The sequence below is a fragment of the Heterodontus francisci genome, chromosome 4 (assembly GCF_036365525.1).
Source record: "Heterodontus francisci isolate sHetFra1 chromosome 4, sHetFra1.hap1, whole genome shotgun sequence".
Lineage (NCBI taxonomy): Eukaryota > Metazoa > Chordata > Chondrichthyes > Heterodontiformes > Heterodontidae > Heterodontus > Heterodontus francisci.
This window is the reverse complement of record NC_090374.1, coordinates 42,520,843-42,546,131: the sequence shown is the minus strand read 5'-3', so window position 1 is coordinate 42,546,131 and position 25,289 is coordinate 42,520,843. Positions and strand designations below refer to the sequence as shown.

General features: G+C 42.1%; 1 protein-coding gene across 3 annotated transcripts; it reads right to left on the bottom strand.

The window, feature by feature from the left end:
- Positions 1-1,965: 1,965 nt before the first annotated feature.
- cd180 (CD180 molecule) lies at positions 1,966-23,348 on the bottom strand. 3 transcript variants are annotated; one of them, XM_068029423.1, is made up of 5 exons: positions 23,263-23,348; positions 22,205-22,676; positions 15,240-15,431; positions 8,927-10,779; positions 1,966-7,643 (listed from the first exon to the last, which is right to left on the bottom strand). In XM_068029423.1, the coding sequence occupies exons 2-5, from the start codon at positions 22,643-22,645 to the stop codon at positions 7,415-7,417; spliced, it is 2,715 nt and encodes a 904-aa protein (XP_067885524.1). In that variant the 5' UTR covers positions 22,646-22,676; positions 23,263-23,348; the 3' UTR covers positions 1,966-7,414. The 3 variants fall into 3 exon arrangements, with proteins under 3 accessions (XP_067885524.1, XP_067885523.1, XP_067885526.1); XM_068029422.1 differs by lacking the exon at positions 23,263-23,348 and adding an exon at positions 23,110-23,249; XM_068029425.1 differs by lacking the exon at positions 23,263-23,348 and adding an exon at positions 22,994-23,072.
- Positions 23,349-25,289: the final 1,941 nt, after the last annotated feature.

The following is a 25,289-nucleotide window of genomic DNA, read 5'->3' as shown; positions in this document are numbered from 1 at the left end:
GTGGGGGGGGTGGGGAAACGGTTCCTGGAAATATCAGCGCTGGGTGACGTGTCAGTTGCAGGACGCCATTTCTGCCACTGGACGTTTTAGAGGAGATGAGGTCATGGCTCGGAAAGACTGCCTGCCCCCACCAGGTGGGTGGGAAATTAGACTCATTAGACTTGTTAAAGGTGAGTGTAGGAGGCCAACTGGGATTTTCCAGTCGGCCTCCAGGTTCCCGATGCGGGGGTTGGGGGTCAGATCAACTCCCTGGAGGCTGGCACCCAGTGGCAGGTTGGGGGGGACCAACGCTCCTGGCAGGCCTATAGGCCTTCCCTGTTTGCCTAGGTGATGGGTACAGCTAAAGGCCACCCTGTAGAGGGGCTCCCCCTCCCCACAATGGTGGTCGAGCTGATTTTTATGTTTTTTATTCCATCTTTTAAACCTTCTTGTTGAGGCGCCCTCCCAGTTATTTACCTTTGAAGCTGGAAGGCTTCTGATTGGCTCTCCAGCTTTGAGAGCCCGCCCACCACCTGTAATTGGACAGGAAACCTATCTCCATGCCAATTAAGGGTTCACCCACTTGAAAATCTTAACCCTAATCAGTTTCTCCCAGAAACGGGTTTTTGACCCACAAACAATACTGGCTTCTGTTTCCCATCTGTATACCGAAAATTCAGCCCATTCTGTTTGTTATGTGACACATCTGAGTGTTGGAAGAGATGACTAGTGGCTTAAACAACCAAGACTTCTGAAGCTTCTGTCATGGCAATATACAAGTGGTTGCATTCTTTAGATGGTTTTGGGAGGAATATATTACATATCCAGATCATTATTTAGTAAACAACATTTCAGATTTGAACTAAAGTTAGAGAGTTGTATGCTCTTAGTATTTGTGTAGCCTAGAAAGACACCCAGAAGTATGTTAAACGAGCAAATTTTTATGGTAATGGCATCAGTATTTAACTGTGATTTCCAGATACTGTGCTACCTTTGAGCGGCCTCGCACAATATTTTATCAGTTCTCACCTAAGCCACTAGAGGGAGTAGGTTTCCATTTCAGAGGAAAAAAGTTTGATTCAGTTAAGGACAGAAGATAGTAAATGCTAGAAATCTCCAATAAAACAGAAGATATCAGAAGATAGAGCAGTTATATGAATGCCTGTGAAGGGAAAGGAGAGGTAAACATTTTAATAGTAGACCCCTCTATTTCTATTTTGGGGTTGTGGGCAGTTTTTGCACATTTGTGTATCCTCCCTTGTTGATATATCTATTCTTGGCTGGGTACATGGGTTAGCCAGAAGATTGAGTCAGAGTTTGTGGAAATTGGATTTAGACAATATGGTCACTGCTTTCCCTTTCTTAAAGAGGAACTTATAAATCTGATGAAATAAGTTTACTTTTATGTTTAGTAAAAATAAAATATAGAATTTTGTTAATGTAATTGGAAATGACTGTACAGTTTGCAAGATATATTTTCTAAATACAAATTCTCAGAGTAAATCAGTTGTTAAATTTGATGCAAATATGATTGGATTTTTTCTTGTCCTGTGTTTACATATATAAGCAGGTCAACACAGCTATTTCAGTATATTTACTCAGTTCAATAGCCTTCTGCTGGAGCTTTACAGAAAATTGTTAGAGAATTATTTGCTCTAAGATGATAATACAAGTTGCCTGGCAATGGGTGGATGGCCATGCTATTGGTTCCAGAGGTGAAGCAAACCTTTCATGGGAATAACCAAAATACCTTTCTGCTGAAGCAAACTGAGCTTCCAGGATAATATATATAGGAACAGGAATAAGCCATCCAGTGCCTCAAGCCTGTTCCATCATTCAATTAGGTCATGCCTAATCTGTACCTCAACTCCATTTAGCCACCTTTGCCCCATGACCGTAACAGTCTAACCTAACAAAAATCTATTCGTTGATCAAATCTATCAAAAATCTATTTGTCCCTAGTTGCAAAATGAAAGTCAAGACTAATTTTGTTAACAAGATTTATTTGGTAAGAAATTATTTGTATATATTCATCGTTGAAGAAATCTAACAGATAAGCAACAGGCGCTGATTGAACATTTCAAATGTGGACAAAGCTGGTAAACTTAACGTCAGTGTAAAAACACAGAAGTACAATTTTATAAGTTTTCCACATTGGTTTAAATAGCAAAGATTTATCTTTATTTATACACCCTGATACCTAAAGGAACAAAAGGAGAAAATTGATTTTTTTCCAGGCCTGTACTAAAATGTACTTGCAATTTTATGGATAAATGGATGTTTCTCTTTATACGTAAGTTTGTTTCTAAGTTGGGTACTGAGAAATAAATTTTATGTTGTGGTGCCATCCATATCTAGCAGTACATTTTAGTGTGGGGGGGGGGTGGGGAAAGTTCAATTATGTTACAAATTGCATGCATCACAATATAATATTTAAACGCTTGGAAATCTTATATAAAATACTTAAAGGCACAACAACATTACAGCACGAGGTCAGTTTCCACATGCACATTGCTGACATTCAGCACTATTTCTCTCGTAAATTACCCCCTGACTTAAGACCTGGATGATACAAATCTTCTCCCAACGAAACGTCTGCAAAACTCAAAACTATTTTCTTCATCCCTCACAAACATCTAGGGGTCTCTGCCCTTGACACCTTTGACTTCTTGGGGAGTGCCCAGACGTGAGACACTTTGGTGTACTGCTCGTTCATCGGCTCAAGCTTCCTTCCCATATCTGATCCATCACCAAGAATCTTTGCTATCCTCTTGTCACATTGCTCCCTTTTGCCCCAACATCTCCCCCTTATCCATGCCTTCATTCTATGGAAGTGATGTCACAATAATGAAACAGACCATTTGACCCAAGCAGTCTCTGTTACCATTTACCCCCCCCCCCCCCACCCGAGCAAATATTCTTGATCACAATTACCTGCCTTATTCCCATATCACTTCAACCCCTTTTCCTCCATCGATCTAATCTTGAATGTAGATATGGTTTTAACCTCAATCGCAGACTCAAAACTCTCCATGTAAAGAAGTTTCTCCAGCTCTCTCATCTAAATCTCTTAATATTTAATCTTGAAAATGTGGCTACTTGTTTTTGACTCCTCAATTACTGTCAAGTGTCTTTTTTCATCCTTGCATAATTGTAAACATTTGTAACTTATCGCACCATAAGTGTGTTGTTTTAACAGAAAAAGACCCAAATTTTCAAGCCCTTCTTCATATTTTTGATTAGTATACAGGAACTGAAATAATTTGCTAGTTTGGCAACAAAAAACCCCCAGAAATCTTATAACCTTACCCTTAGGACCCAAGTTTGAAAACTGTGCTCTACAATACATCAGGTGTTGTTTGGATTTTAAATTATTTACATCAAATTCTTAATTATTTAAATAATTCTTTATTTTTCCCCCATAACACCAAAGGCTGCATCACATAATATGGATACAATAGCATAGTGGTTATACTACTGGATTAGTAATCCAGAGGCCTGGATGGATAATTTGGAAATGTGAAATCCCACTGCAGCAATTGAGGAACTACTGGATTGTCATGAAAACCCAACTGGATCACTAATGTCCTTTAGCGAAGGAAACCTGCTGCCCTTACCTTGTCTGGTTTATATGTGTTTCCTGATGCATAGCAATACTGTTGACTCTTAACAGCACTCTGAAAAAGGCCTAGCAAGCCACTCAGTTGTATCAAACCTGCCAAGATGAACTGTTGCAGTGGCTCAGCATCACCAAGGGCATTAGGGATTGGCAATAAATGCTGGCCTTGCCAGTCATGCCCACATTCCGTGCTGAATTTTACCGGCCCCTCGACACCCGGGTTGTGGCGCGGGGGCCGGTAAAATTCTACGGGGGGAGGCCCGCCTCGACCCGCGATGTCGAGAAGGACCCGCCACATATTGTCCGAGGTGGGGGGGGGGGAACCTCGGTGCGGCCCCCCGCCGCCAGGTGGCGGGCCCTTCACCTCCATATTAAAATGAACCCTAATGAAATGTAAATTAACTTACCTGCAGGCGGCGGCCGTCCCACGCAGATTTTACGGCCTCCTATCGGCCTTCGCGTGCCTTTGGAATGCCGCTCGGAGTTCCGAGGCGAGAACCTGGTGGGAAGGGGCGAGTGATAAAAATTTCAGGGCGGAAGGGGTGGAGGAGCAGGGATAACAATTTCATTGGCTGTGGGGATGGTGGGAAGGGGACAAAGAGTGTAAAGTTGGGGGTCTAAAGTTTGGGACTATCAATAATGGTTTTGGTGGGGGGAGATGGAAATAAATCTACTGTGTGATCATTGCTGGGTGGAAGTGGCGCTTTTATAGGTAATTTAATGTTTTTATTAAAAATTACATTTCTGGTCCCTTTAAAAATTGAAATTGCTGCTCAGGGCTCGATGACGTCATTGGGGGTGGCCGCTCCTCCCCCACTATTTAAATATTTCGCGGGGGGTTTCCTCGGTGGCCGCTGAATGCGGGCACCCCACTGAGTTTAAAGGGCGCTGCCACACAGCGCAGTGCCCGAATAAAATTCAGCCCTCCATGAATAAAAAACCCCCTCCAAAATGCAAGCACAACATTTTCCTACACGTTATCATTGTCCCAACCATAAGCCTCAAATATTGTGAGTTTTAAAAATTTGTTCTTGATTAAGAGTCCACCATTTAGTGTGGGTTTTGAGTTGTATGTAGACCAGGTAGAATTGGCATGACCAGTCCCTCTCTGAGGGACATGAGTGAATCAGTTGTTTTTTTTTTACAACAATGTGATTTTATAGATTCAGTATTTGGACTAAGTGCAGAACTGAAGTCTGGCCATTACTATCATCACCGACATCATTTGCAGAATTCTGACAGCCTTTCCAATTTGCAGACTCCCTAAGTATCAATATCAGCAGCAGACTGATTTATGGTAGCACAGCTATGTTGCTCATCTTAAAAAAAAAATGAATTGCCACAATGTAACCCTTAATTCAACTGCCCTCAAATTGCAAACACATTTGGCACAATGAAAGCTGATTCAGCTAAATGAAGATCAGCACCAATTCTGAGCTAATGTCTAGCTTGCCTAAGGTGAAACTAAAAGGTTGTATGATACTGAGTTACCCTGTGTTCCTTTCTTAATGTCTATTTCTACTTTTCAGGCTTTGTTAACAAAGGGAAATATGTCCTGTGACACAGGTGCTTCCCCAAATTTTCTCGAGCAGACTTTGCACATGCACGCAAAACAAAGACAAAAGATAAGAAATAGAAAGTGATGAGGTGAGAACGGAAGAAGAAATAAGGTGAAAAGACACTCAGAGAACCCAGGCTAAGGCATTCTCCAGACCTAAAAGATGAACATGAATTGCTCTCGGAGTATTTACTAACATTGCTGCTTGGGAGCTGATCAGAATATTAGCAAAAATAATAAAGTCTGGTTCACCCTCTCAGCCTGTAAGGAAAGGACCTGACTTTCACTTGCTGTGTCCCGTTTGTGGTACAGCTCAAGACTAGTAACATGCAATTAAGAAAATTATCTGTACAAATTTTAGGGCAGTAAACATTGAATTGCCTCTGTGGTTCATAAAGTTTGTTTTAAAAAATCAAGAAAATCAATGGAAATGGAAATTGAGCAGTTTTGAAAATGGGAAATATCGCTTTTACGGCTGGGCAGTGAAGGCCTGCTACCCGACCCGAACACGACGGGACCTGACGACATGTGTCGGGTTCGGGTCCGGTCGCTCTTCCGGGTCCGGCTTTCAGGCTCGGGTCGGGTCAGGCCAGGTCCGGGTCGGATACACACAGTAAGTCTTGCATTTTGCTGTGCTGTTAAGTGTCAAAAGTTGAAAAGCCTACCTGAGCTGGGAGTCCGGATGCCAAGCAGCGAAACTCTAAGTCTGTGCAGTGAGCGAGTGAGCATCTCTATGACGTCATCGCGCTCATGCTGCAGCTTCCTGCAGATTGTAAGTCGGAAGGTAAAGTGAACATTCCGGTGGTCGGGTTGGGCTCGGGTCGCGTCGGGTCGGGCCGGGCGCGGGAAAAAATGGAGGGACTCAGGCCAGGTCGGGCTCAGGTCCGATGTGGATCTGTCAGGTTCGGGTCGGGTTTTTTTTCCCTGACCAGAGCAGGCCTTTACTGGACACTAATTGCAAAATCTACCCCATTACATCTGCTCCTTGCACAGTTGCAGAACAAAAATCTGAACACAACTGAGGTGTTCCCTGTTAGGAATTTATTGCTACAGACATAATTCAAAACAAAAATGCTTGGATACGAGTTATTAGTCCTGTCTTACTTAAACAGAATGTTTTAACCAAAATTTGTGCTGCATAGCACTTCATTTAGGTATCGATATTTTAGTCAAAGCACAGCGTCATCTAGCTCACTAGATGCTTTTAACCCCGTTTAACTGGGTGAACATGCAGCAAGTCCTGGACCATGTACAAGCTTGGGCTAATAAGTGGCAAGAGATTTTTGCGCCACACAGATGCCAGGCAATGACCATCTCCAAGAGAGATCCTAACCACCACCCCTTGACTTTCAATGACATTATACTGAGGATATATTAAATAGATAAAAGAATACCATACAGGTTTATACATTTGTAGAACAAATGGACTAGATTATATAATATACAGATAACAATCACAACTTGCGTCTGTTAAGTTTGTGAATTGTACAAATGCACTAGTGCTCTCTGATCCATGTGAGGAACATCAATACATGCCGGTTTTTGTGCAGATACTCACATGAGCACAATGCGGTATCTGACAGAATTCAGCGATTAGGTCTGACATACTCAGGCGTTAACTGTGGTCCTATAAGATCTTCACCTGGAATTTTTACACATGTTCTCTTGAGCCCCTGCTATAACTTTGTCAGAACCCTAGTGAAATGGCATAAATGACTAAAAATGGGCATTTAAAAATTTCCAGTGAAATCACCACAAGAGAGATGGGAGGACCCAGTGGGAATTCTTCTTCCTTGGTATCAGATTGTTCAATCTGGCTGCTTTCATCATATAAAGAAAGTTAGACTTGATTTCTCACTATCTTCACTCCATTCCAAAACACACGTGCATAGACCAGAATTATTCTGAAAGTTACGGGCAGAAATGAATTGGCTGATAAGGTTCATTTGAATGGAGATTTGTGTAGATTGAGATGACCAAAGGAAGTCTTAGCACTGTAATAAGACAATCAGCCTGCTTAATTAGTCTCCAAAACAATAGTGCAGCAATGTCAAATTTTGTTCATTCCCAGTTTTACTGCTCTTGCCAACTCCAATGAAACGGTAATCTGAATTTGATTCCTGAATTTGTAAAAAGGATTTGAAAATAATTTCCTTAAGTTATTCATATTTCTGTTGCTAATACTTGCCCCAAAATTGCCCATTTTATATTTTTACCCCATGTATTAGACTGATGAGTGTTTCTGTATGTATGTAAAGTTACTGTACTTGATTACTTGAACCAAGTGCAACTTTAAGTTTCTGGTGAAAAGCAGGTATTCGCTCACTCTGAGCAGGCCAGGACAGAATGCAGTGTGATTTGAACATTCCTCTTCGGAGGCAGAGCATCTGGTGCAATTTATAATCAGGGATATCTTGTAAAAATACCAAAATTATGGCATCTCGGCTTTGTTGAATGACTTGTTGCATTGCGTGATGCACCTTGAATCTGCAATCAGAAAAGCGATTTAATTTGGCAGAAAGCAATTTTACCAAAAAAGTACTTACATGTGATATCGGACATAAATATTTCTCCTGACCAAGTAAGATGTGCACGTTGACCTGGTGAATTTTTGTGTTCAAGTTATGGGGCATTGGCATTGAAAATCATTTCAGACAGCCAGTGTCAGTGGGTGGGATGAGGCCCCTGTGCAGCATAATCACCAACAAGGAGATTTTGGGCTGAATGGCATGTTTCGGTACTGTAAATACTTTGTAAATTTTTAACTGTTATGATCATCTAGTTCGTGGTTGGTATTAATATTTTCGAGGTCACTTTTAGTTTTGGGGAATTAAATGTGTAGCTGTAGGAATTTCAAAAGGTTGCAGCACAACCAAGGTTTAAATTTCAAAGAACTCTCCATAAGTGCTTACAGAGACGGAGTTAGAGAGGTGGGAGCCATAAAACAGCAGGTGAGCTCATTTAGTTGGGAATTGTAGCCAGAAAGTCTGGAAGGGATAGCTCTGTCATTGTTAGCAATATCAATTATTCATATGGATATCAGAAACCAAATAGATGTTTGGAGTTGGAAGTAATTAGTTTAAATTGCTATCTGGGACATCCCACATGTACCACATGCTATGGAGATAGATGATGTAGGGAGGTGATTTTAGTCAGGTGATTTTTATCTTTTATGCTTGCTGACAGAACAGGCGGTTGACCTTTGGACAGTCAGTTGGCTTTGAAAGCAACTGAACTCAGGTGCAGGAATCAGGGGTGTTTCTGATTTGAGTGGGGCCCATGCTCAGGTTGGGGAAATCCAGATTTGTGAGGTGTTGAAGGAGAGCTGGAGGGTTGCCTCCAATGCTAGAGGGAGATTCCCCAGGAAATCCCATACCTCGGAAGATAGCTGAGAAACTAAGGAAAATCAAAGTGAAATCTGTGGGACACTTTGGATTGGTCCCAGGAGAGGTGAACAAACTGCTACGGTCCTGTAATGTATAGGGGAACTCTTGGGGTAGAAGTAACAATCAAATAGGAGTGTTCTGTTGATATTTAGAGTTTAAAGTATGCATCTTCATGTCCTGTTAAGATTGTAAGTTTAAGAAATAGTGATTTGAAATTGTCGTGTTAAGTTAGTAGTGTTTACTTTAACTTTTGTACAGTAAATGTTTTTGTTTAAAACTTGAAATCTTGTGGTGTATTTCTTTCAGTACTAACTGGGAGTTTGAATTTCTTTTCAAAAATTACTGGTCTCTGATGGGATTGTAACATAATTAAACCGTGCATACCTTCTGCACCAGGGATCCTTTAAAAGCTCTTGAGTCATAACAAAGATGATTTTTCTGCTCTGGCTTATGCTGTTCACAATGGATTCCAGCTCCGAAATTCCAACTTCAGAGTCTCTTTCTTCCAAGCAAAACTGGAACACAGTTTGCTCACTTTGCTCCAAGGGCAACAAATAATTGTTGACCCAGTCAATGTCATTTTTTGCATGAATAATGTAAGCATCGTACTCAAATTGAATTTCCTGATGGTCTATTTCCTTAAACCCAAATATTCGATTGACAGAAATGTTCCAATAGAATTCTAGCCTCCAACCTTGAAACTTAATCAGAAGCACAGTGAATATGAATACAAATATAACGCTGCTACTAACTATGAATGCACTCTCAAAAGGGGCGACATCTTTGCAGGGAGATATGTCAAAAGTTACAACAGTACGGTTGTGGTAACTTGGTGGAGTATTGCAAATATATTGACTATTCAAGCCAGGGACACTGCTATTGGTCTTGTTGAACCAGGTAACAAACCAGAAAATACTTTCACAAGTACAGTCAAAAGGGTTGAATCCCATGTACAGAGCCGTTAAGTTATTAAATACTTGGATAAAAACATCTTTTTCAACAGATGTAATGAGATTTTTCTGCATATACAGTGATTCGAGAGACTGCAAGTCATTAAATACAGGATCTGGAAGAAAGTTTAAGTTGTTTAAGCTTAAATCTAAAATTTTGAGTTTATGCAACCCGCAAAAAGCTTTCCCTGGGAGCTCGTCTAACCCATTGGATTGCAAATCAAGTCTCTGAAGCTCCTTCAAACCACTTAGATAAAGGACTGGACCCCCAGGATTAATACTCTTCCAGAGCCGTGCCAGGTTATTGTGTTGCAACTTTAAAACTTGAAGGTGCTGGAGCTCACTGAAGACATCTTTATCCAAATTGGCTAAATTATTGTTGCTAAGATCAAGGACTGTGAGGTTCTGAAGGGGATGGAATGGTGAAGGCTGAAAGTTCAACGAGACAATCTTTGACTTGCTAAGCATTAAGATTTTCATAGAAGGGACATGAACAAAGGAAGATGAAGTCAAAATCAACATCGAGTTATATGATAGATATATCTCCTCTATCGCATTTAGACCTCGGAATTCCTCCCCTGTAAGGGTCTGAGCAATAGAATTGAGCCCTATATCTAGTTTTTTCAGGTTCTTGAACCAGGAAAATGCTCCATGCTGTAGTTTTGAAATTTTGGTTTTTGTCAAGTTCAAACTGACAAGGGGAGACTCAGCAAGCGACTTGAATGTTTCATTACTGATAGTTTTTAGACCGACCAAACAATTATACAGGCTAAGGTATTTCAGACTCGTCAAGCCAGAGAAAGTATTTGCCCTTATAGCTCCAATAATATTGTCTTCTAGATTGAGATTCACTAAGTTTTTCAACCACTGAAATGAGTAATCGTCAATTACAGATTCTATTTTATTTGGGATATCCTGCATGGTGAGGCCTTTCTTCAAGTTCAAACCCTTTAAATTTTCCAATCCAGCAAATGTTTTGGGGGTGACATGTCTGATGCTGTTGTTTTCAAGTTGAAGGTACTCTAAGCTATGTAACCACTGAAACGAATTATCCTGCAGTGCAGTTAACCTGTTGTTGGACAGATCAAGAGATGTCAAGTTTGTTTTGTTTAATTGAGTAAAAGTAGTCCCCTGTATTTTCAGGTACGTGTTCCTTAGAGAAAGGTTGGCAATGTCTGTCCCTGACAAAGCTTCAAAGAGTTGCTCAGTGACATTCGGATGGAAAGCAACATGATCCAAAACTAGACCGCGTAAACTTCCAATTTTGTGGAAACAGTTAGGTTCAAACTGGAAAAGAACAAAAAAAAATGTTGTTTATTTCTACTGACACCATTTCGAGTAATAAGAATACAAATATTTATATTTATATGGCACCACATCACACTGAAATATCTCAAATGAGCTGCTTTGCCCAGGTAAGATACACAAATGCAAATATGTACAGAAATGTATACCGTAGGCATATAAAAATATACATTATCCTATAAAGTTATTTCAAATAATATAGCACTCTATCCTAAACAATTTTTCAAAGCTAATGATTTAAATATGGTATTTTATTTATTGTTGCATAGGGCGTAACAGATACAACATGAACAGCTCACCATCACCTTCTCAAGGGCAATTAGGGATGGGCAATAAATGCTGGCCTTACCAGCAAGACTCACATCCTATGAAAGAATAAAAAAATGTAACCACCACTATCAACATCCTGGGGGTTATCATTGACCAGAAACTGAACTGGACCAGCCAAATAAATACAGTTGCTACCAGAGCAGGTCAGAGGCTGGGAATTCTGTGGTAACTCACCTCCTGACTCCCCAATGCCTGTCTAAAATCTACAAGGCACAAGTCAGGAGCATGATGGAATACTCTCCACTTGCCTGGATGGGTGCAGCTCCAACAACTCTCAGGCAGCTCAACATTATCCAGGACAAAGCAGCCCACTTGATCGGCACCTCATACACTACCTTCAACATTCACTCCCTCCACCACCAGTGCACAGTGGCAGCAGTGTGTACCATATACAAGATGCACTTGTTACGGCTAGGTGAGAAAGAGGTCTAGGGTTCCCTTTCATTCTTCACCTGGTCTTACTGTAACAGGGTTTTATTTTTAAACACACTGTGTTCTTAGCTCTCCCTTGGTGAATCCGTGTTCACTGCTTTCCAATTATAAGGCAAAGAAACAAGCACACACACACAGGTTTTCTTAGTTTTAAAGAAGACTGAAATTTATTAAAACTTAAACTCTAATTTGGTTAACGCCCCATGCTAGCATGCATACGCGATACGCACTTGCAAATAGAGTCAGAAAAGAGCAGAAGAAATAAAGTGGAAAAGTTTGAGGCACTATCTGAAGAGTTTTTTATCACTCAGCTCTAATGTATTATTTTTTGGGTCTTTGGGCTCACTGTAGAGCCCTTGATTGTAGGTAGTTCTTGCTTTTTGTTGGGGCCCAGTATTCTTCTTAAACCTTGTTCACTGTAGGAGACTTTTCTCTCTTGGGGTTCATGTGTCTTCAGTCGATTTTTGGAGTTCCGTGAGAAAGAGATGGGAACAGACAGGAGAGGCTGCGGTGAGCCAGACAGGAGAGGTCTTTTCAATCCAGGAGCAAAACAGCTTTCTGCAGACTTTCAGTTCAAACTACTGTACAACTCAGAAAAAAACCCAGACTGCCAAGCAGGCCAGTCATGTTTGTGGATTGTATTGGAGCAGGGCATAGCTCCTTTGTTCCAACACTGTCTGTTAATATGCAAAAATGTCTTTCCAGTCAGGGGCCTGGCAACCCCTTGTAACAGGCCTTCTCTTCTTCCCAGCAACAATTTGAAATTTAATGTCCATGTGACAAAATTAATGTGCCTCAATCTTGGCAGGTGGGGGCCCGCATGACACACTGCAGCAACTCGCCAAGCCTCCTTCGATAGCAACTTCCAAACCTGCAACCTCTACCACCTAGAAGAACAAGGGCAGCAGATGCATGGGAACACCACCACCTGCAAGTTACCCTCCAAGCCACACACCATCCTGACTTGGAAATATATCGCTGTTCCTTCACTGTCGCTTGGTCATAAACCTGAAACTCCCTCCCGAACAGCACGGTGGGTGTCCCTATACCACATGGACTGCAGCGGTTCAAGAAGGTGGCTCACCATCATCTTCTCAAGGGCAATTAGGGATGGGAAATAAATGCTGGCCTTGCATGAAACTAATAAAGAAAAATACCCAGATCCCTCTGTACTGCAGCATTCTGTTGTCTTTATTTAAATAGTATTTTGCTTTTCTATCCTTCTTTCCAAAGTGAATAACTTCACATTTTCCCACATTCTACTCCATCTGCCAAATTTTTGCCCACTCGCTTATAATCTATCTACATCCCTTTGCAGACTCTGTGTCCTTCTCACAACTTGCTTTCCTACCTATCTTTGTATCGTTAGAAAACTTGGCTACAATGCACTTGGTTCCTTCATCCAAGTCATGAACATAGATTGTAAATAGTTGAGGCTCCAGCACTGATCCCTGTGACACTCCACTAGTTACAGTTTGCTAACCTGAAAATGCCCCATTTATTCCGACTCTCTGTTTCCTGTTCGTTAGCCAATCCTCTATTCTTGCTAATATATCACTCCCAACATCATTAGCTCGTATCTTGTGTAGTAACTTTATTGAACGACTTTTGGAAGTCCAAATACACTACATCTACTAGTTCCCTTTGTCAAGAAGGTGCTTTCGTTATTAATATTTTTTGAGGACTCGTGTTTAAAAGATTGTGAAAATTGTTTCATTTGAAAGACTGAGGAGATGCCTGGATTTGTATTTTTTTTAATGGTTACTGGAAGGTCACTTTGGATTTTAAAAAAAATGCTTACTGGAAGAGACAATGAAATGCTAAATAAACATAAGGAGTCTTGCTGGCCATTGGAGTTGTTCACAGAGAGGTCACATGTCTAGGTTTGTGGTTGTCAGAAGTTTTGGCTTTCTGATTTGGGCTTGGACTGTTTGAATGCTCAGTTGGTGTGTAGCCTGCTAAGAGAGAAGTCACCCAACCCATCCTTTTCCATCTGTTTTGTAAAATCTTCTGAGAATCCAGTGTGATAGCTAAAACCACTGATGCAGTAATTCTCCCAAAAGGTCTGCAAGACTATTCCTCGGCATCTCCCGAACAGAACTGCTCCAGAAAGATCCCAGTGACAGCCTTCTACGTGTACCCGGATGCCAGAGCAAAGGCCATCTGGAACATTCCATATCTTATCCTTTTTCTTCAAGAATTGACAATAACTTCGCCAAAGTATATTTTTTTTAAAGTTGATCCCTGCAGAGCCAGTTTTTTCATTTTTCTTCATTTTTGTCCTTTAACCATTGTGTGTGTTATTTTAGAAAGGTAGATATTTATACTTCCATATTTCAAACTGTGTGTTCGTAAGCTTTGCATCTTTATTGGAGTCTTGTTTTATAATAAATCAATAATTTTGTTGTTTGTTAAAGAAACCTGGTTGGCGGATTTTTATTCTGAAACTAATATAGATAAAGTATATAATTGGACATATCAGTAACTGGGTAAAACATTTAAACATACGTTGTACCATGTTGATTCTGCTTGATTGTATCGTGATTTTCTTGATGTCCTGCTACCACTTCCTTAATGACAGACACTCAGATCCCATGAACAAATTTAAAAAAAAGTAACACTGCACTTCAAGTAATTCATAACTATCACTCAGCTCTAATGTATTATTGTTTTAAAATTGCCTAAAAGAAAATGATAGGTGTAAATTAGTTTGGAATTGGATTTTATATATATGAAGACAAAGTAGGCAATATATCACTTTATATAAATAAATACTTAAATCTTTAAACTGTTTGCTTATTTCCATCAACCCATTTTTTTCATAGCAGCAACCCTCAGGGTAGCCCTGAGCACAGAAACACAGATAGGTTACAACATGGGAACAGGCCATTCAGCCCAACCAGTCTGTCCTAGCATTTATATCTGTCTTTCTTTCCCATTTTTGTATCTGTTGGGATTAGCCTATTGTTTTTTAATTGTTGGGCTGTTGGACTGCACTCTGCTTTGCCAGTTTCTCCTATTTTCATTTCAGAGCTGATTTCCCTCCTCCTTTCCTCTGCTATTCATGTTCTTTGCTTTTCTTATGTCTTTAACTAACTTTTTTTAACTTTAAGATTCTCGGTCATTTCACTGATACTTCCTCTTTTTTTTCCCTCTGCCACCTCTTTGTTATGATTCCAGTTAATGGCTTGTTCACACGCGGGTAAACAGCCCAATCATATTTACATTTTGTTCCCCTACCCTTTTGTCCTCCTTCCCTTCATCCAGCTCTCTAATCTATTCTTGAATGTTCGCATGGCCTCTGCTTCAACCACTAGCCTTATAAGTGAATTCCACAGCCTCACAACTCCATGTAAAGAAGGCTCTTCTGCCCTCTGTTCTAAATCTCTTACATTTCACCCTGTATCTTGCCTCTCGTTCTTGATCCCTCAATTACTAGAGACAGTCTGCTTCTATCTCGTTTCAGAATTTTAAACACTTCTATCATATGTAACAAAATGATCCAATTTTTCAAGTCTTCATATTTGTATCGCCTTGTACCAGGCTGCATCCTGAGAACTCTGGAACACGGCAATTTCCATCAGGCTTTCATCATAGTTTACACATGCCTACCTTATACCTTAAATTAATGAGGTGTAAAGTATGGCCATTGACTGACTGCCAGCACAAAACACTATTACCTGAGTTAGCTTGTTGGAGGACAGTTCTAGCTGATACACTGTGGCATTGTTGAGAATGTCAAAATCGTCCGTTTTTAACTGTGTAATTTTGTTTGTAGACAGCACCAGTCTTTGCAGCTTTTGCAATTGCGGCTGAGTTCCCAGTTTGGCAGAGACCAGTTTATTGTGAGACACATCCAGGATCGTCAAGTCCTTAAAAAGAAAAACATTATACAAATGACATAAGGGAATATGAGGATAGTATGGGGAAAAAAGCATTGAAGTGGATGATCAGCCATGATCATATTGAATGGTGGGACAGGCTCAGTGGGCTGAATGGCCTACTCTAGCTAGAACAGAATAAATTTGAATATTGCTCATCTCCAGCTTTTTAGATCACCAATCAAATTCATCTAATTACAACAGGGTAGATCTTCCTGACCTTTGCCTACAGGGAATGCCCAGTTACCTGAGTGCAAAGCTCAAGGAAAAAATGCAAAGATCTGAAGTACCAAGTCTCTGGCCATTTTACCCTGCCCCAGAATTTCCCGCCCTTCCCAGCTGGCTGGAGATTAACCTGTGCTTGGAATAGACACAGGCCAGTCAGAAGCCGCGCTAATGAAATGGGAATGAGCATTCCCAGCCTCCCACCTTATTTTCTTGCTTATCATCTTGCTGAGTGACACCCCCCCCTGCCACCACCACCCCCAGAATATTTAAATAGAATCAGAACCTATTGACTGCCCTAGTCTTAAGACTCCACACCTGTATTTCCTTCCCATTTTTCTATCCTTCGGTATTAGCCTCTTGCTTTTAAAAAAAATTTGTGCTGCTGGACTACACTCTTGCCAGCTTCTCCTGTTTTCATTTCTGAGCTGATTTACTTCCTCCTTGCCTCCTCTATTCACATTCTTTGCTTTTCTTCTGTCTTTAACTATCTCTTTTAAGATTCTAGGTCATTCCACTGATACTTCCTTCTTTTTCCCTCCCCTACCCCTTTGTTAAGGTTCTCGTTAATTGTTTGTTCATTATTTCAGGATTGTAGCAGTAACATCAACTGGTCAGTTTTCATCACCAACCTGCAAAGCGTTTTCAAGAGTTTCTCTTTTTATTTCAGATTTCCAGCATTTGTAGTTTTTAACTTTTAGTTTTCGTCAATACAAATTTAATCATGTGTTTAATTATACGGAGTGACTCCTGACAACGCAGAGCATGCGCAGAGTGATCGCGGACGTCATCAGTGTGTGCGAACATTTGCCAGCTTGCCAGTATGAATGTGCACATTCATGCCAGTAGATGGAACTGTAATATTAAAATAGTAACAAAACAGATGCCACAGCAATTATAATACAACTAGATTCCTAGGGTAATGTGCATGTTTGGACCAGAACATGATTCGCAAAACAAAAATCTACCAACTAAGTGTAGATTATTGCAGTGATTATACTGTAATCAAAAAAATCTTCCACATTCTCCGTTAACTTGAAGTCATCCAAAACTCTGCTGCCTATGTCTTAACTCGCACCTAGTCCCATTTCCCTATCATCCCTGTGCTTGCTGACCTACAATGGCTCCCAGTCAAGCAATGTCTTGATTTTAAAATTCTCATCTTTGTTTTCAATTCCTTCCATGGCCTCACCCCTCCTTGTCTCTGTAATCTCCTCCAGCCCCAGAACCTTCCAAAATACCTAATTCTGGTCTCTTGTGCATCCCTGATTCTAATCGCTCCACCATTGGTGGCTGCGCCTTCTGTTGCCTGGACCCCAAGCTCTGCAATACCCTCCCTACAGCTCTCCGCCTCTCTACTTCGCTTTCCTCTTTTAAAACGCACCTTAATATCTACCTCTTTGACCAAGCGTCTGGTCATCTGTCCTAACATCTCCTTTGTGGCTCAGTGTCATATTTTGTTTTATAATGCTCCTGTGAAGTGCCTTGAGACGTTTTAAGACATTAAAGGTGCTCTACAAATATAAGTTGTTGTTGTAATTGTCCCACCTTTTTCCCTGCGTTACATTCATGGCCACATTTCAAGCTAATTCAATGTATGCAAAATGCTTTCAGATGTTTCTGATCGATGTGATGCTACAAAAATGCAAGTCTTGCTTTCTTCCTGAATGAGGACATCAACACACATCAAATACACGTATGATTTCCGACTGTCAATACTGCTATCGCACCTGCTACTGACAAAGAAATGGTGGGGAGGGGGAAGCAGCTGCCAGCAATATTATTCCAATTTAAAACAAGTTTCCAAGTCATATTAACAAAAGACTTGAAGCAGGAGTAATAACTGACGATGGTTTCCTCTTGTGGTTTATACATTATCTCAAGTCCTCAATTAAGTTACTGACAGATAATTACTCTTACACAACCATATTTCTATTTGATCCCTGCAAGTGAGTGTGCTGCATACTCAGTCAATACCCATATGCTTTTGAGGAGGTTATCCAATTCTGGATTATCTCCACCACCAGTGCAAAGCTAAGACACCCTATTAAAATGAATGGACCTGGGCTCGATGGGCTGACATGATAAGTAGCTGAGTCATACAGAGCAGGAGGGTCACAGGTTCCATCTACTAGAAGAGGCTATCCAAGCACCAAGGCGCTGGGGGCATTCTGCAGGGACCTTTCATAGCTTATGAGCAATGGAAGTAGTTCTGGGATCAAGCAGCCCTTGCACTTAAGCTGGGGCAGCTGCTTGGGGAAAGGCCACTGTTGAAGGCCCTCCTGCCATCGTACACCGAGGAGCTGGAACCTGTGTAAAACCTCTTGGGCTGTATGCTTGGTATGAAATGCATATTGTAAATATAATCTGTAATTAAGGCGCCGTTACACTTACACAGTGCCACATATTGTAATGAACGAAACAGAACTGTATTGCACTCTATGTATGTCAAATTTGAACTGTTATGTAATGTACTTTTACAAACGTTATGAATAAAGTCTAATTTTTGAGGAAAAAAGTCAAGAAGCCCTCGGAATAAGATGTGGCATTTGTGAAATCCAAGAGGAAATCTTGGGGATCTAAGATCGGGTAAATATGGGATGAGGTATCCCGAGGTCCAGCAGGACTGAGAAGGGGATAACGGAGATTATCACCAAGCTGAAGGTGCAAATGAAGCCCATTCTGAATTAAATGGCCTAATGTTCTTGTTATTATAACATGTTCTCCAACTAACCATGAGAAATATCACAAGATATGTTATAAAGCCATGTCTCCAGTGAGTGTTTTGTACATCACTATCACATATTTCTGTGTCACACTTATACCAGATTGGCCCAAAAAGATATATAAAAACAGAAACAATTTATCATTGAAATGAAAACAGAAAGTGCTGGAAATACTTAGCAGGTCTGGCAGCATCTGTGGGGAGTGAAACAGAGTTAATGTTTCATCAGAACTGACCTCAGTTTCTCTCCCTACAGATATTGCCAGACCTGCTGACTATTTCCAACATTTTCTGTTTTTATTTCAGATTTCCAGCATCTGCACTATCTTGCTTTTTTAAAATTCATTTGTGGGATGTGGGCATTTATTGCCCAACCCTAATTGCCCTTGAAGTGAGTCGCTTGCTAGGCCATTTCAGAGTCAACTACATTGCTGTGGGTCTGGAGCCACATGTAGGCCAGACCAGGTAAGGATGGCAGATTTCCTTCTCTAAAGGACATTAGATGGGTTTTTACAACAATTGATAATGGTTTTCATGGTCACCATTAGACTAGCTTTTTTTTTAAATTTCAGAGTTTTAATTGAATTCCAATTTCACCATCTGCCGTGGTGGGATTCAAACCCAAGCCCCCAGAGCATTAGCCTGGGCTATGGATTACTAGTCCAGTGACTGGGTTTTGTGCTCGGATTGAAGGGGGCGGGGAGGGCTGGAGAATTGGCGCAGATTCATCCACCACAGAATGGGACACTGTAATGCTGGGTTCGGATTTTCTCAGAGGCGGCAAAGTTTTGTGCCTGCACCTCCACGTTCTGCAACAGGACCGTACTTTAAATATGTTAAATACCGTTTTGCATGAATTAGAATGTGATCCTGCCAGCTGTTTGCAATCTTCTGCATGACGTGCAGCACTCACGTGCCTTCATTTTCCTGTCTTTGAAAAGCTGGTGCCACCGAGGCGAGAGTCCTCGGTGCCTGCAAGAATTAGGGAAGTTATCCCTTGTTACCTTGTTGAATTGGTTTTAACATTGGACATTGCCACTAAGGTCAATCTACAGATGTGACGGGAGGTTGGATCTCTGTAAGTGGTACTGTAGGCGGGTAGAAGGGGGGAACTCTGTAAGTGGGTACTGAGGGAGGTGGAAGGCGGAACTGTGTAAGTGGATACTGAGTGGGTGGAAGGGGAGCTCTGTAAGTGGATACTGAGTGGGTGGAAGGGGGAGCTCTGTAAGTGGGTACTGAGGGGGTGGAAAGGGGAACTCAGTAAGTGGGTACTGAGGAGGGAGGGGGAGGGGGAACTCTGTAAGTGGGTACTGAGGAGGGAGGGGTGAAGGGGGAACTCTGAAAGTGGGTACTGAGGGGGGTGGAAGGGGGAACTCTGTAAGTGGGTACTGAGGGGGTGGAAGGGGGAACTCTGTAAGTGGGTACTGAGAGGGGTGGAAGGGGGAACTCTGTAAGTGGGTACTGAGGGGGATGGAAGGGGGAACTCTGTAAGTGGGTACTGAGGGGGGAGGAAGGGGGAACTCTGTAAGTGGGTACTGAGGAGGGAGGGGGGAAGGGGTAACTCTGTAAGTGGGTACTGAGGAGGGAGGGGTGAAGGGGGAACTCTGTAAGTGGGTACAGAGGGGGTGGAAGGGGGAATTCTGCAAGTGGGCACTGAGGGGGTGGAAGGGGGAATTCTGCAAGTGGGTACTGATGGGGTGGAAGGGGGAATTCTGCAAGTGGGCACTGAGGGGGTGGAAGGGGGAATTCTGCAAGTGGGTACTGAGGGGGTGGAAGGGGGAATTCTGCAAGTGGGTACTGAGGGGGTGCAAGGGGGAAATCTGTAACTGGGTACTGAGGGGGTGGAAGGGGGAACTCTGTAAGTGGGTACCGAGGGGGTGGAAGGGGGAATTCTGCAAGTGGGTACTGAGGGGGTGCAAGGGGGAAATCTGTAAGTGGGTACTGAGGGGGTGGAAGGGGGAACTCTGTAAGTGGGTACTGAGGGGGTGGAAGGGGGAAATCTGTAAGTGGGTACTGAGGGGGTGGAAGGGGGAACTCTGTAAGTGGGTACTGAGGGGGTGGAAGTGGGTACTCTGTAAGTGGGTACTGAGGGGGTGGAAGTGGGTACTCTGTAAGTGGGTACTGAGGGGTAGAGGCCTGCTACCCGATCCCAACTCAACGGGGCCTGACAACATGTGTTGGGTTCGGGACGGGTTGGGCCCATCTTCAGGCTCCGGCTTTCAGGCTCGGGTCGGGTTGGGCCGAGTCCAAGTTGAGTCGGGTCGGGCCGGACACACAGGGTCAATGATGTGCTGGTAAGTATTAAAAATAAAAAAATTACCTGCGCTGGGAGTCCGGGACGAAACTGAGTCTGTGCAGTGAGTGAGTGATGTCACTATGACATCATCACGCGTGCGCAGCAGCTTCGTGGAGGCTCCGAGTCGGGAGGTAAGTAAACGCATGGCCGGGTCGGGCTCAGGTCGGGTCGGGATCGGGTCGGGTCGGGCTTGGGGCAAAAGCGGAGGGACTTGGGCCGGGTCGGGCTCGAATCCATGGTGGTTCAGTCGGGTTGGGTCGGGTTCGTTTTCCCGACCTAAAGTAGTCCTCTACTGAGGGGGTGGAAGGGGAAACTCTGTTAGTGGGTACTGGGGCAAGGGAGGGGGGAGTTTGAACTCTGCAATCCGCCATCAGGAGACGCTGTAAATGGCATCACCACCATGTGATTAGGGGGGACTGCCACCGTCGTTATGCTAAGTGGACACTCGCTGCGTAATCATGGAGGCACGGCCGGAAACATCACAAACAGAATGGCCGACATTCTGCAGACCAGCCACCGCAATAACAAAATCCAGCCCAATGTTTCAGGTCAATGACCTTTCCTCAGAACTGGGACAAGTTCGAAATGTAATAGGTTTTGAGCAAGTGAAAGGGAGGAGGGGGAGGTTGGAAGAAGAACAAAAGGGAAGGTCTGTGATTGGGTGGAGAGCAGGAGAGATTAAATGACAAAAGGGTTAATGGTGCAAGGCCAAAGGGAGTGATAACGGGACAAGTGAGGAAGCGAAAGATGTGTCTAGAGGAGGTGTGAATGGCACCATCCTGAACACTTTGCTTTTGGGCGATAGCTGAAGGAAATAAGAGAGAAATGAGAGAAAAAAAAGCAAACCAGCCAAGAAAAACAAAACAAAATGGGGGTGGAGGTTATGATCTAAAATTGTAATACTAAGCTTGACACACTATGTACTGTGAGCCACCATTAATAAGTGCACAAAGAAATTTGCTGAATCAGTGCAACCCACAACACAATAGGATCACACCTGTTTTTTTACGGTACCACTGTCGACTGATTTTTTTTGGTTCTTTATTCTTCAACTAGCATGCAGGGGCTAGTACTTGAGTGTTGTAACCACAAGTCTCCTATGCATTCAATATCCATATTACATTATAGAATTCAACCCAAATATTTAAGGTATAAATTTCCAATATAGTTACTTAATAATAAGGCAGGGCACTATTACTGAAGGTGTGTGTAAAAGAGGCACCTGTAACTGCAATATCATCATTGATAGCAACTTAAGTGGATTTCCATCAGTAGTGGAGATGATGAGGTTTATCTATCTGCTGGTGGGTTGCGTGGTTGAAATATGCTACCCGATACATCCAGTGAAACTTTAAAGCACCTTAAGATTTGCAAGGTCACACGTCGGTAGCTACATAAAAAGCAGAACTGGGTGCTTTGGAAAATGAGAGCAGTTTCGCTAGCAGTTCCGCAAGATAAACATGATATAAAATACTACTGAATTTTTCTAAAGCCAGTTGCAGAATTATTAACTCTTACCTGAAGGCTTTTAAAAGGGTCCCCTGTGATTTGCTTGACTCTATTGAACTGTAAGTATAGTTCAGTCAGGTTGCTGCAGTAATGAAAGTAACGTACAGATAGTTGAGATAACTGATTGTGTTCCAGCCCCAGCACTTGCAGAAATGGCAGAACTTTGCACAGGTTCCCATCAACTTTAGGAATGTCGTTGTATCCAGCATTCAAAACCTGAAGCTGACTGTACCTGGATAGTGCAGAGGCTGGCAACTGCCTCAGCTGGTTATGGGAGAGATTTAGCACTGTGATGTTGACAGGAAGATCTGAAGGGATGTTTGACAGCTTCAAGTGACTGCAATCAGCAACCAGACCCTTGATTTTGCATTGATTTTCAGAGGCTGTGGCACCGAGATATAACATAACAATTCCAAAACACAAAGTGAAGGCCTGGAAATACATTTTCATCTGTTAGCTGTGGAATCATTAGCATCTCATTCTACAAAAAAAAGAGACACAATGATTACATTTCCAGTCTCTCAGTTTAAATTGTGCTGATGGCAGATCATCTAAATTAATTTGTTTTTGCACAAACTTTTATGAGAAAAGTTTATGTGAAACCTCATAAGTAATACAACGCCACATATTCAGAATCACGGATTTCAAATCAGAGAATGTACTACTTCATTTTGTCCAGTTACAAAGTCACTTAAAATGGTTCAACACGGTCGGAAACATGGGAAACAGCCACGATGAACAGGATATTAAGGGTAATTAAATAAATGCGGAGTGCACAAGAGAGAGATGAATGCTCACGTCAATATACATTTATAAAATATAAACACACGCTCCGGGCCCATGAAACAAAGTGTCAGTCTCCAGCTCCCTACCACCGCCTTCTACATGTCCTTCAATCTGGGTGAAATGCGGACCTTTGTATTTTGATCCACGTTCCCGGTGCCCCAATACATCAGGCTATTCTTATCTTCAGCTCCGGTTCCCTCATTGCACCGTATTCAGACATACTACGCAAAGTTAGGGGAAAAACCCAAGTTGCTGGACTCATTAACAGGAAGCTTACTTACATGTCACCCTGGAATTTGCCCTGTGAGCGCAGCGTGACAGGCGTCTGCGGCTGGGTGATATTTTTGGCAGCTCTTGCTGATTCGGCTGCTACCCGCCTGACACTTTCACTTTCGACCATGCAGGCATCCTGGGATGGAGCAGCTCTTTATCCTCCTGCTTGAACTCCGAACAGTGGCTGCTTTTAGGTGCATCAGCCACTGTGTAAACAAATTGTGAACTAGTTCTACACAGCGGGTACCAATAAGTGGCCTACTTCCACAGTAGTGGAAGTTATTCTTTCTCAATGAGAATGTGTATTTTCCTTTGGAATAGGGAACGTTTATATAGATGGGAGCTGAAGGCACGTTCAAAGGGGCAGTTTCAATGCCATATTTGTGTGGATGCAAAAGCTTTTTTTATGGTGCCCATTGTTATAAAAATCAGCAGTTTATCTCAGTGTAACTGCTTGTCTCTAGAACAAAAGAGATTGGATAATGTTTGAAATTATGAGGGGTTTTGGTAAAGTATTTGGGATGAACACAATTTGCTTGGTTGGCCACTCAGTAAACTATGGCCATGGATTAAGACACTGTCCAAGGGAGACATTTTGGAGATTTTATTTAAAATGCAAGTGGCTGTTAAAATATGGAATCTCCTACCAGAAATTGTTATAGTAGCAGAATCTGTAAAAACTTTTATAAACGAAGTGGATAAATAGTTGAAGAAGAAACATTTAAAAGAGTGTGGGACCAGGTGGATAACTCTTCCACAGGAACAGTTGGATGAACAACTGCTTTCTATGCTGTAAAACTCTACGAGACTCTTAACCCAAGCAGTGTGACTCCCCTTCAACCAGAGACGACTCAATCCTGGGAATTCTTAAAACTTTGTGTGGGATGTTTTAGTATTACGAGGGAATGCTGGAATCTGTCCAAGGTCAATGGACCTAATAGTTCAATTTGTGATTGCACATCTTCATTCTCAAACTGGAGGGCCCTGTAAAAATTAAAACAGAATAGAAAGGACAGAGAGAAAAAGCGTATATACAGTGCCCTACACAACAGCAGAACGCCTCACAGCACTTTCAATGATGTCCCTTTGAAGTGTAGTTACTGTTGTGATGTGAGGAAACATGACAGCCAATTGGGGCATAGCAAGCTCCCACAAACAGCAATGTGATAATGACCAGGTAATATGTTTTAGTGATGTTGGTTGAGGGATAAATATCAACCAGGACATCGACAGAACTCCCCTGCTCTTCTTCGAAATTGTGCCTTGGGATCTCTTACATCCATTTGAGAGCACAGACAGGCCTTGGTTTCACATCTCACCCAAAAGACGTCACCTCTGCCGGTGCAGCACCCCCGCCAGCACCAGCATTTCAGTGGTGGTAAAAAAGAGTAGCTGCTGGTTGGGCCAAATGGCCTGTTTATGTGATGGGAGTTCCATGTGATTCTAAGCAAAGAATAAGAGATGGAAAAGGGTTCTATCTTCTGGCTGTTGCCTTTTTCTTTTCTATTACAGTTGAAGAATGGGCACTGCCATTATTACCTAATTGTGAGACTAGTATCATGAGGTTAATGCAGATGAAAAAAATAACAGCCGACTACATGGGTTTCACATCTCCTATCTGATAACCCATTTTCCACTTCCTCTTTAAGTTTTTCTGCTTTTTATTTGATACGTTTTCTTGGCATCCCATTTTATTTGTGTTTTTATCATTTAAGAAATTATTGATTTCTATATTTATTTTCTTCAGTTAATGATCTCCTTCCTCTTTCTCTTTACTCATCACTTGTCCTCTTCTAACCTTTTCACGACCTTAAACCAGCGTTCCATATTGCTGTGGCTCATGTTGGGTTCTGTGGATGCATGGGGTGGTTTCTGTGTTTGGGACTGACTGCTTGTTTCTGCGGATCCATGAGGTAGTTTTGGTGTTTGAGATCAATGGTTTCTTTTCTCATTTTATTCCTTTCATGTCCTACTTCAGCACCAGCTGTCTCAACCCCTCCACTGTCTCTGATTTGTCACATTGCTTGTTTGACTT